General features: G+C 39.9%; 1 protein-coding gene across 2 annotated transcripts; it reads right to left on the bottom strand.

Moving 5' to 3' along the window:
- Positions 1–7,099: 7,099 nt before the first annotated feature.
- Positions 7,100–12,279, bottom strand: LOC117257833 (5-aminolevulinate synthase, non-specific, mitochondrial-like). Of its 2 annotated transcripts, none has more exons than XM_033628174.2 (11): positions 12,126–12,279; positions 11,368–11,573; positions 11,087–11,263; positions 10,861–10,992; positions 10,552–10,771; positions 10,262–10,446; positions 9,923–10,102; positions 8,260–8,424; positions 7,898–8,166; positions 7,627–7,789; positions 7,100–7,409 (listed from the first exon to the last, which is right to left on the bottom strand). In XM_033628174.2, the coding sequence occupies exons 2-11, from the start codon at positions 11,555–11,557 to the stop codon at positions 7,249–7,251; spliced, it is 1,842 nt and encodes a 613-aa protein (XP_033484065.2). In that variant the 5' UTR covers positions 11,558–11,573; positions 12,126–12,279; the 3' UTR covers positions 7,100–7,248. The 2 variants fall into 2 exon arrangements, with proteins under 2 accessions (XP_033484065.2, XP_033484063.2); XM_033628172.2 differs by lacking the exon at positions 12,126–12,279 and adding an exon at positions 11,699–11,803.

Here is a 12,279-nt window from a genome sequence, read left to right as displayed (position 1 = left end):
GGCTTTTTTTTAGTTGACAGTAGAGCAACTCAAGAGGGAGGAGTTTATTCCTTATGATTTAAAGTCATAGCAGAAATATCAAAGTTTTACATCACTCAATCTCAATGGAATCATTTTACCATCACAATTTTGTCAGTCACTATCATCATATTTATAAACCACTGTTTGTGATATTATAGCAAGTTTAACTTTAAAGGGGATTGTTATAACTGTCAGTCCTTTTCCTATGGACTGAAGTGTTCTGCTCAATACTACCAAATAACCCTGTAACCTCATGTAACTTTTATTTATTCTTTATTTTATTTTATCACTTTACTATGAGCAATTATTCCACTGCACAGCATCTACCCGCACATGGATGTCTTCGTAACCACTCCTGAATGTGTATTAAACATGTGTTGCACATGTTGTAGTTGCTTAAGGTGGTTATGATGGGCCCCAGTGCGCCCTATCATGCACATACTGTGCACAGTGATTTTGCCAAGTAGGACATGCTCCTGAATCAACATCCCACATCCTGGTCCAGGACCAACACCGCAATCAACCAATCACAGTTCTCTGACATCATCAGTGTGCGGTTGATGTTGTGATGATGATGATGGTCCTGGATAAACCTAATCGAATCTACCCAAGATCAAGATGGGAAAAAAAGCAGGGAAATTGTGTTGATTACAGGAATTTGCAATATACTAGCCCATTGGCAAGCTAACTCACTATTTTTCTAGCCTACTTGCAAGCTTACTTGTCAGCATAGCCTACCTACTTAGCAAGCTAGCTCACTAATTCTTGTCTATTGGCAAACTTCTGGTGCATTCGCTTTGTACTCGGAGGTCAGAAATTCCCAGTTCCCAGTCAGAAGTTTAAACTCGAACGCACCCCGAGATCGGATTTCCAACTCGGAAACTCAACCCCGACTTACGAATTCAAGATGGCTGCTGGTCACATACATAGTGAGTAAACACTCTGCTAAAGTACTGTTTATAGCAATTTTATCTTACTTGTTTTGTGTCAGCCTCATCTGCGGCGTTCATCAGTTGGAGTGCATGATGGTTTTGAAGCTGTCTATACTCCGAAAGTGCAAGGGCAACAAAGGTTTTCTTGCGGGCCTCTATGTTTTTTTTCCGACTTGTCCACCATTGTCAATTAGAATGCAAAAACTGTTGGAGGTGACATCATTCCCACTTCCGACTTCCGAGTACAAAACACACGCACCTTTATTTGTTAGCATAGACTACCTACTTAGCAAGCTAACTTGCTATTTTTTTTAGCCTATTGGCAAGCTCACTTTAGCCTAGCTGTAGCGAGCTAGCTCACTAATTCTTGTCTCTTGGCAAGTTTATATATTTGAGTGTGTGGCGTTCCCTCTTTTTTCAAGTTTATTTGTTAGCATAGCCTGCCTAGTTAGCAAGCTAACTCATAAACCCCGCAGTTGCATATAAGGGTTTTGTTTAATTGTATTAACTTCAATTTGGAAAACTAGCTTAGCTCTGAAGAAGCACAAAGGTATTTTGACAGAAGCAAAGGAGCAGCACACTGATGATGTCAGAGGGCTGTGATTGATTGATTGATTGATTGATTGATTGCACTGTTAGTTCTGGAACAGGATGTGGGATGTTGATCCAGGAGCATGTTCTACTTCGTCACATGATTAGAGACTTGACACTGGATAACATCAACATGCATGTTACCCAGCAATCATCATTGCGTATCTGCATAACAAAAAAAATGCCACATTCTGTGCATTTGCTAGCAAACAGTCCATACACTGAGAGCATATAGCACTTGTGATTTCTGCATGAAGTTAGGTTCTGTTTATGTTCCCATGAGTTGTTGATGGTAAACTTACTTATTATTTCTACACCACACCAATTGTGTCGACTCAGTGGTTACAGCCCTGGCACATACTATGCGTTATTATTGCAGTATTCCCCTGACCTGTGGGGCATTTTTCTGAAGTGCAATCAACCCTTTCGAAGCTATTATATACTGTATTTTAGCCAGCATCGGATACTATACATTGCTATATAAAATATGTAAAATAATACTAGTTATAGTACAACAACCATCAGTTTATTACTAAGGTTTACAAGTGCATTGCAATATTTACAGTTAAATCACACCCTCCATTTAGTACACAAACAAACAAATGGGCTGCTTTCATTAGAGTTCCTCCTGTGGGGGCAAACTCCACTGTCCGACACTCACTTTGGAGAGTACTCTGAATTGGTCATGCATTTTTCTGTATGTTGTTTTCCATTATGTTGTCGTCCTTCATCATGATAATATAGGCGTACCCTTTAAATTGCCCTCCTCTTCAATTTTCATTTTATTTACGAGTGTATCAAGAAAGCCTTTTTTTCCTATTCTATATTACATGGTGACCACAATAGAGAATTCATAAGCATGCCGCTGTGCACGAGTGTCCTTCCTTAGAGTGCAACTACAATGTTCCCATGGTCCACTACTGATGCGTATAATAATGCAAGTGAACTGTGAATGTGGAGGAGTAAGAGAGGGAGAGAGGAGCGAGATGCGTGCAGTGAGAATCCAGCCACGCAGCTCATCTGTCTGCACACGTGAGTGGGGGAGACACAGATGTGCAGAGCATCGGGATTAACACAGAATGAGGAATAGAGCTAAACCTGCACACACACAAATGCTCTCAACCATGGACTGATCAGACACACAGCAACAGGCATAATATCATCGTCACACTGCACCACACCACCATTTCAGCACCTGCCTCCAACAGACAACCATATACAGAGTTTGTAAACCAACACACAAACACCACCTGTGGCCTCTCATACCCACATGATTGCTGTTCCAGTTGAACTCTCATCCAGGAAGTGTAGAGATTTTGGACCTGCTCTCAGATTTTTTGCAATAGAGCAGCCTGCATTGACAGAAGACAGTGATGGATGGAGGAAATAGTGCGTGACAATGATGTCAAACAATGCACAAAGGAATATTTCCTGCCAACAACACCTTCCCAGCATTTTGTAGATTTACTGGATTCAGCGTATGAAGCAAGAGTTATTGTACGTGGTGCTTCTGTATAAAAATAAATCTCAAAATATGAATTAAACTTAACACACCACTTAACTGGAGTATTGATTCATGTTCTGAGCTGACTGGATTTGCACAACAGTGGTGGTCACCTGACTGCCCCACTTCCACCAACACTTTGATTACATAATGTGCTACAAACGTGAGCTCATGGTAATTCTCTTGGAGGGAAGAGAGAAAGCTTTGGTTTGACTATGGTCTTTGATTTACAGAATCCCAGGTTTAGCATGTCAAGTGGTGCTTTGAGGGCTTTCACGCATACCCGACAGACACACACACACACACACACACACACACACCCCTGTCACGTGCAGATGTACAGTGGGAAGCATTCAGAGATGAGACAGATGGGAGGAGAGCTTCCTCTCCATTGATGTTTCTCTGCGTGTGGGAGTAAAGGGCTTTTTATTAAACTAATTATGTAAATATGAAGATCATAGGCCACAGGATAAAAAATGTGTAACATCAATAAAGATTATATATTGCATGATGATAAACTACATAAAATAACCAGGCTGATACACTGATGACACATATTCCTTATAAAAAATCAATAATCTCTGATTCCTCATGTCTGCAACACTGTCACACACTGTGAGGTTCATTGAAGTGTATTTGCTGCATTTTATTACGACCAGTAAGATCTCCCATGTTATCTAGATAGGAAACACAATATCCTGTTCTCTGCTGATACCATCTAGTGGCTCATCATGAAAGCTGCGGCACCATCTATGAGTCATCGGCAGAGGAAGGAGGTGTCTGGCGTCACGGCTTCACAGCTCCAAACAAGAGACCCAGTGTGCCTCCGTGTGGTGAAAACCAAGAACGCCATGAACACCACTACTTGATGCATCTCTGCCTTTTTACTCAACCCTGGTTTCCAATAAAATAAATAAGAAAACAAATAGTTATTGGGGCATTTAAGTAACATGCCTGTCATATTGTTTATGGCAGAACATTATTACAATCAATATTTACTTTTGTATTAAGACTGACATGAATCCTGACCTTTGAGCGATTAATCTACAGAAGGAAGCAATGCCTATAATATGTTATAACTGACATGAGAGATTATCTCCCTGCCAGGAGTAGTGCATGTGATTAAATGGTTTACATATACAGTTCATGTATTTGCAGCAAATATCCTGGCTGTCATGATAAATATAACACACTAAATGACTATGTATGACATGGTAGGAGCATGTTAATGATTTGAGATCTTGTGTGTTTAGTGTACAACTGGATTGGAGTCAGTGTGATGCGTCATCCCATCTGCTATCTCTTCATATGTGAAGATTATTCTAGCATGAAATGTTTAGATGGATTATTCAGATAATATATTTGCGTAACACATAACATGCATTGCAACATATTAGTAAGGAGACCCACCTAGAAATAAATGAAGTTAATCTGTAAACTTAGGTTCAGGAGCAGAGCCATGCCTCACCCACACCTCTGATTACCTGCCAAGCCTACTTATACCTGGTCAACCCATTCTGCTCGGTTCGTCTCAGATTTCTCAACCCACCCTCCCTTTCATCCATCATCCTCCCTACCCACCTTCCTTCATTCTCTCTTCCCTTCTCCCCTCTTTTCTTCTTATTCATTCTGGTGCATACCTCTCCTATGTCTCATTCTAGGTACCTTCTGGGAGGTCTGTAAATGGGTGGAAAAACACCTCCCACACTGAGTCTCCCTCTGCCCGATCTCCAGTACATCATCCCTTATCAACCTAACAGAAAACATCCCTCCTCCACCTTCACCCCCACTTGCATCCATTCACCAGTCCTCAACAACTAACACCTCCTGGTCTTCAATTAAACATTTAAACGACATACTCTTGTAGCGTGGTCATTGCTAGTGAAGAGTAATAATACCAGAGGAAAGGTGGATTTTTCTTCAGAAAGGCAGCATAAAAATCTAACTGACACAGTGCTTTAACAACCAGTAGGAGTAAGAAAATGTTAATTTAACCTTTAGATGCTCTGGAATCTAGTGCTATATAAAAAGCCTCAGTCAAATGTTGTGCATCTGTTTTTTAATAGAGGTGTCTTATACAACTTACTGATGTAAATTAAGCATGTTACACACATATGAACATAAGTTTTAGAAACTCAACAGCTAAACTAACCATCTCACAGTATTTTGAAACTAAAATCTTACATCAGGGGATCTCAAAGTTTTGGTGACTGAGTGCCATTTGGAATAGAATATATCTTTATTGTGCACCATGGGTGGAAATTTGTGTACGGCTCACCAAACACAAAAGACAACAATGTAAAAAAGCAGACAGATAGTAAGATGAGCATTGTTACAAAACACTTAAACACATTAGATCAGCTCATTGTTTGTCTGTGGTTTGTAACTCATGAGTCACTTTGTTGAGTTAGGGATACTGATGGCACTTTTGATCAAGGACCTCTGAAATGCATTTTGTGGTTGCCAGAGGGGCTTTATAGTGCCTCCTGGAGCTCAGGAGCTCAAACTGGCTGAAGAGAGGGTGAGAGTCTAGATACTCCTTGCTTTCTTCCTCGTTGTTTCTGTAAAGCGTTGGGTCAGGGGCAGGGATGGGCAGTATATCTATTACTTGTATTTAAAATATGTATTTCATTTACATTTGAGTATTTTGTCATTTGTATTTGATAAGGCTGATAAAAAGCAAATGTAATTTGTAACAATTTTCCACTTTTGAGTGGAGTCATTTTGTATTTAAAATACTCAAAATACTTTCTCCACGAAGGCTACACATTCTTATAATATTGGATGTAACAACATTTTTTACTTTTTTCTTTTCTTTTATATTTTTATCTATGTTTTTTTAAACCGGACCTAGTGCTAACATAGGATATTGTATGTTGTTGTGGTTGATGCTTGGGATGAGTATGCTACAAATGAACTGCCTCATGTGGGATCAACAAAGCTGTCTGAATCTAAATCTGAATCAATAAACAATATTTTTACACCAAATTGTGAGAAAACAAGTGCAAATTTGCAATAGCTGCGACCAAATTTGCTACTATCACGCCATTAATGGATGAGTCATGGTTGTTCTTTCTGGCATAGTTACTTGTGGTCTCTGATTGCAGCATGTAAATTTTGATTATTTTTTGATCAAGGACTTTTTGAGTTATTCACAAAAAGATTTGAATCGGTTAGTATAGCGCCACCTATGGACGAATCGTGGACATTCTTTCTGGTATAGTTACTCATGGTCTCTGGTTGGCAGTGTGCAAATTTTGAGCATTTTTGGTCAATGAATTTTTGAGTTATTCATGAAAAGCTTTGTGGACTGACCGACCGACCGACTCACCAACCGACCGACCGACAGAGTGACCTATAGAGCTGCGGGTCGCTGCTAAAAAGAAAAAGAAAAAAAGTATTTTCTGAATTTGAAAATACAAAATACATGTATTTTATTTTGATACATTTTCTGGCACCAGTATTTTGTATTTTATTTTAATACATTTATTTGAGGGTTATTTTGTATTTTGTACAATACATTTTGATGTATTTTTGCCCATCTCTGGTCAGGGGCTTGCCAACTATTTTACTATTTTGCTATTGTCAATCAATCAATCAATCAATTTTATTTATAAAGCCCAATATCACAAATCACAATTTGCCTCACAGGGCTTTACAGCATACAACATCCCTCTGTCCTTATGACCCTCGCAATCCTAGAGAGTTAATTCTTGGATGTACAGATAAACTTTAAAACACTCTCAACCATAGTTTGGTGCACTAATTCTTAAAATCTAACACCAAGGCTGCTGAGTTTCCTAAGAAGATGATTTCGCTGCGAGCATTTCTCTAAAATATACGCAGTATTTCCAGAGAAGCTCACCTGGGATACAGCAATAACAAGGATAGCAGCGCTCTGAGGTGTAAGTGATGGGCGAAGATGTGGGCCTTTAGTACCCACAAAGAGAACCTGGTTTTATCACTCAGTCATTTTCACACATAAATTAAAGTGATTCCTGTGTGAGTCATAATCAACACATTTAAAAGGGAACACACACACAGAACATTAAGATTTTACACACAAATTTATTGCTGACACAGAACATTTTATTAGCCGTGATATGTTCAATGTAAATGTAATAAATAGCTTGAATATTACGAGGTGGGGTGTGCTGTGACTGAGGTGGGGCTTGTTGGTATTTAGTGTTACATGTGATGTCACGCTACAGCTGATACCATGTGACTGAGGCCTGTGAAGTACGACTTCTCCCTCTCGTTCATCAGCTCGAAGTGAAGAGGCTGCTGGCAGAAGTCACACTCTGCTGAGGAGTGCGGTCTCAGCTCCATGCCCACCTCCTTCCACGTCTTCAGCAACCGGTCTGTGGAGACGGAGTAGAGAAGGAACAGCTGAGGATCTTTGCAATAAATTATGGATTTAAATATACCTTAAAACTGTGCTGGGTTTGAAATGAAATACTTGTCTCACTGTATATATAATATTAATAACTATAATATTAACTGAGTTTATGACTGCTCAACCAAACACAAAATACTGTTGAGTCATTAGACAGACATCATAATTTATACTGGACATACCAACAAAGTAGAACATCATCTGGGGAGTGTGGTGAGGTGTGGGGGCGATGCGCAGCAGCTCCTCTCCTTTGGCCACAGTGGGGTAGTTGATTGCCTGGACGTAGATGTTGTAACGAGACATCATGATGTCACAGATCTCATTGTTCTTCTCTGCATCCGCCACCTGACAAACAGATACATCATATGTCAGATTTCAAAGAGACTATGCCAGTGACAGATTCCCAAGTAAGTCCGTGGAACACTTTGAGGGATAAATGATAAATTTCCTAACCCGGACAGGAATGATGTGGCTCGGGCAGTGGACCACAGGAAAGCCCGTGTCCATCAGCATCTGTCGCAGCAGCTTCACGCTCCTCTGATGTTTCCTCCTGAGCACCCGGCCTTCCTCACTTTTCAGGACCTTGATGGACTCCTTGGCCCCTGCCAGCAGCATGGGGGGCAGGGAGGTGGTGAAGATGAAGCCTGCAGCGTATGAGCGCACTGTGTCCACCAGGGTGCTGGTGCTGGCGATGTAGCCACCCACACAGCCAAATGCCTTGCCTGGAAACAGAACCCATAACAAGTCAGAGAGGCACATATGTCACTGAAGGTGTTACGAGAGGTTTCCCCTCAGCAGTGAGGGGTTCTACTCACCAAGGGTACCAGAAATGATGTCCATCTTGTGCATGACTCTGTCTCTGTCCCCGATCCCTCCTCCTCTGGACCCATACAGGCCCACAGCGTGAACTTCATCCACAAAGGTAATGGCACCAAACTTGTGGGCAATATCACACATCTCCTCTAGTGGGCACACCGCCCCTGTAAAGAGCACAGCATTTATTAGGTTATTTAAATTAATTTATAAAAATAAAAGTACAGATACTTTTTATCTTTTCATACCCATATGGGAATGTCATTTTTTTTAATAACAGTTTCGGCCTACATGTAAAAGCCCCTCTAGGGACAAGAGTTGAAAATTAGCAACAGCTATAATTTCTACTAATACTTTGGATTGGAACTATGTTTAATCTAATTGTCCCTATCAAATAAAATAAAGAACAAACAATAACAACAACAACAATACTAATAATACTAATAATAATATATGACATACAGAATATGCTCCTATATCAAGAGTTATGTTGCCATATATGTTACTTACAAGGCAACATTTATCATCATATTCATACATCATCTGGATTTATGAAGATTTAAGTTCTAACATATAAGAAATACCCAAAGTGTAACTTGTAGATGTGCATAAAAATACCTACATAATACATTTTTATATGGTGTTATTTGTTGCTACCCTATATGTTAACAATATAGATTTAATTTATATATGAAAATGTATGAAAACAACATACATTATCATTATTATTATTATTATTATTATTGTTTTTATTACATCTACTGATAAGCTTTGGGATGGATAACATATAACATATGTCTAAAATATTAGCATACATTATATATGTATGTAGTAAAAAATATCTACATGATACGTTTTTATACAGTGTTATTTATATATTAATAATATATATTCAAATTATATATGGAACTTTATTAAAACAACATATATTCGAACATTCTTTGTGCTTATATGTGTTTTTCTTATTATTTTTTGATGGACATTTCTGTCTTCTACATTAACATATACAATATTAACATATATTGGTGGGCTTAGGATGGATATATATGTAAATAACATATATGTCTACAATATAAGCATATATTATATATGTATATATATTAAAAATATCGATATGTTGCATATTTATACGGTATTTTATGTTGTGACCATATATGTTAATTCATATAGGCGAGTTAATGAAAACTAAATATATATAAAAATTGTCTATGCTTACATGTGTTTTTCAAACTAATTATTATTCAGTTAAATTTATATATATATGTGTAATTTGTGTATAAATAATTGTATATGGACATATATGATGTTAAATGTATAATAAATACATTAAGTAAAATATTTGTATAAGTTAGTCATATATTAATATATTTCTATTAGTTTGTACATATTTCATACATGGATATTTAATACATGTACATATGTTACATTTCCATTTGGGCAGCAAATGCATGAATGTGACGCTTGCTAGGTAAAGCTTTGTAAACACACTGGTGATTCATTACTAAGTTTGAAAAATACTGTTAACACTTTTGTGATTTTGTACATGACTCCCGTATGTCGTCATTTGCAACCTAACAATTAACTAAGACACATCAATTAGGAATAAATAAATGATAAATCTTGCCCTGTTTAATAAGACTGACACTTGAAAGGCTGTGTACTCACCATCCATTGAATGCACCGTCTCAAAGGCGACAATCTTTGGAGTGGAGGGGTCAGACTTCTCAAGCAGCTCTTGCAGGTGGCTGACGTCATTGTGACGGAAGATAAACTTCTTGACCCTGCTGTTCCTTATACCCTGGATCATTGAGGCATGGTTGCCGGCGTCAGAGTAGATTTCACAACCTAGAAGAGAAAGCAAATGAAAAAAATCAATTATCTGCTAAGGATTTAAGTGTGAATCAAGAAAATATGTGATAAAATGCACTACAATTCTAAATCAAAGCAAAGGAATTGAACTTTTAAGTCAAATGTTTAAATATTTCCACGCTTAGCTGAATGTACCTGGTAGCATTTTTGCCAGAGTAAACAACGTGGAGTCATTGGCTACAAAGCAGGAAGTGAACAGAAGAGCAGCATCCTTATTGTGCAGGTCAGCTAGCTCATGTTCAAGCTCCACGTGGAATTTGCTCGTCCCTGAAATGTTTCGTGTGCCTCCTGCACCAGCGCCGTGCTTACGTAAAGTCTCCCTTTGAAAGAAAAAAACAAGTTTATTATTGTAAAGTAGCTTATTCTCATATTTCATCAGGCCATCTTGGGGTTATGGGTGACTGCTGATCAGTAAGCCCACTCACATGATGGCCTGGGTGACTTTGGGGTGACGGCTCATGCCGAGGTAGTCGTTGCTGCACCACACAGACACGTCCCTCTTTGCATGGAGAGACTCTGAGTAGTCGTCTGCCATGGGGAACGAGGGGGCACATCGGTTCACCGTCTTAAAAACCCTGTATGTGTGATCCACCTTCTTGCTTTCAATCTTCTTTTCAAAGTACTTGTCGTACTGGAATATAACAGCTGATGAAGGAAATATAGGAGGAGGATTATAAGCTTCACAAAATCCCTCTGAGAACTCTTGTTTATGAAGAAGAGTGTGTCTTTCTTACCCTCAGGCAGATTGTCCTTCAGCAGGTGAGACACTCTGGAAGACGTGGGTTTCAGAAGGTTTTTTGGTGCTCCTGAGTTGACTTTGTCTGCCTCGATAAGATCCATAACTGACAGACTCGTATCTCTTTTCCCTGTTTGAGAAAGATGCACGCTTTTAATGATCTCGCACATAAATAACTTACTGTATGGGTTTCCAGTTGCAGGTGTGGCCGTGCAGTTGCTTACCTGTGCGTACAGAGTGCATTTCCTGGACGTCCTCTTGCAGCACCATACTGGCCTCTCTTACCACCCCGTTATTTTTCTGCACCATTTCTGCAGCCAGGAAAGGACATTTGGAGCCGACAGCCTGGCCCGCAGGTGGCTTGATGTGACCCGGGGGCAGCTTGACTTCATGCTTTGGATCTACAGAACATGAGAGTGCATTTCTAAATTATAATCTGTCTATTGAATAAGAATTGTTTGCGTCCAAATCACAGTTAGTCATGACAGGATGGTTTAAGACTGACCGTCATTTGTTGGAGTGCCTTTGGAAGCTGAAGCTGAAGAGGACAGAGCTCTGGCCAGAGGTCTTGAGGCCAGGTCCATCATCACGGGGCATTTTTGGGCATAGCTCAGCAGTGATGACTTCCCGGCCAGCTGCAGGGCAACACTGGGAACAACTGTGAGGAAAGGGCACCGGCGGATCACTGCGTCCATGTGAGATACTCTTGACCTAAAGGAGAAAAAAAATCTGTCAACAAAAAGTTGAAGGAAAGCAGAACACACATCCACAGCTGATCCTATAAAATACTCCCTGTCTCTCAGCTGTCTAGTGCCACACCAGTCATTATCCTTTACCTGAACACATCCCAGTCCACCCTGACGGAACAGATGAAAAACGTCTTGCGAAACATGACTGATTCCACAGTGAGACCGGAGACGTATATTACGTTTAAAGCCCTCAGAGACTACTTTCATTCACCCTCTTCTGCAGTCAGCTGTCCTTGACAAGTGGGAGGCCTCTCAAGGACTCATCCTGCCACCATAACTGTGCGGTCTTACCTAAAACGAAGGAGACGAGGAGCCACCTAGCTGCTGCTCGCATGAAACATACATGAACTGTCACAGACTGAGCCCCCATCTTCTCATGTGTTACCAAACAGGGGCCGGGTCACACACAACAGTTCCTATGCTATCCTCAGGCAGCTGGACATGAGACAGGCCCACATGACATGCTGCCCCCTTCAGCTGTATCTACACTCACTCAGATCTTACATTAACCCACCTGATTTGTGTCCTCTATAATTTAAATGCAGCTCAGTCTCGTGCTCCTCGGCCGCTTTCCAAGGACGATTCTTCTTCAACGTTGAGGAAACTCCAACTGGAGAAATTACAACACCTCAGTCACTGCGGTGACGTAGCTGTAGTATGTTGCACAA

The sequence above is a fragment of the Epinephelus lanceolatus genome, chromosome 8, assembly GCF_041903045.1.
Source record: "Epinephelus lanceolatus isolate andai-2023 chromosome 8, ASM4190304v1, whole genome shotgun sequence".
NCBI lineage: Eukaryota > Metazoa > Chordata > Actinopteri > Perciformes > Serranidae > Epinephelus > Epinephelus lanceolatus.
The sequence above is the reverse complement of the archived record's forward strand: the minus strand, read 5'-3'. Positions and strand labels throughout refer to the sequence as shown.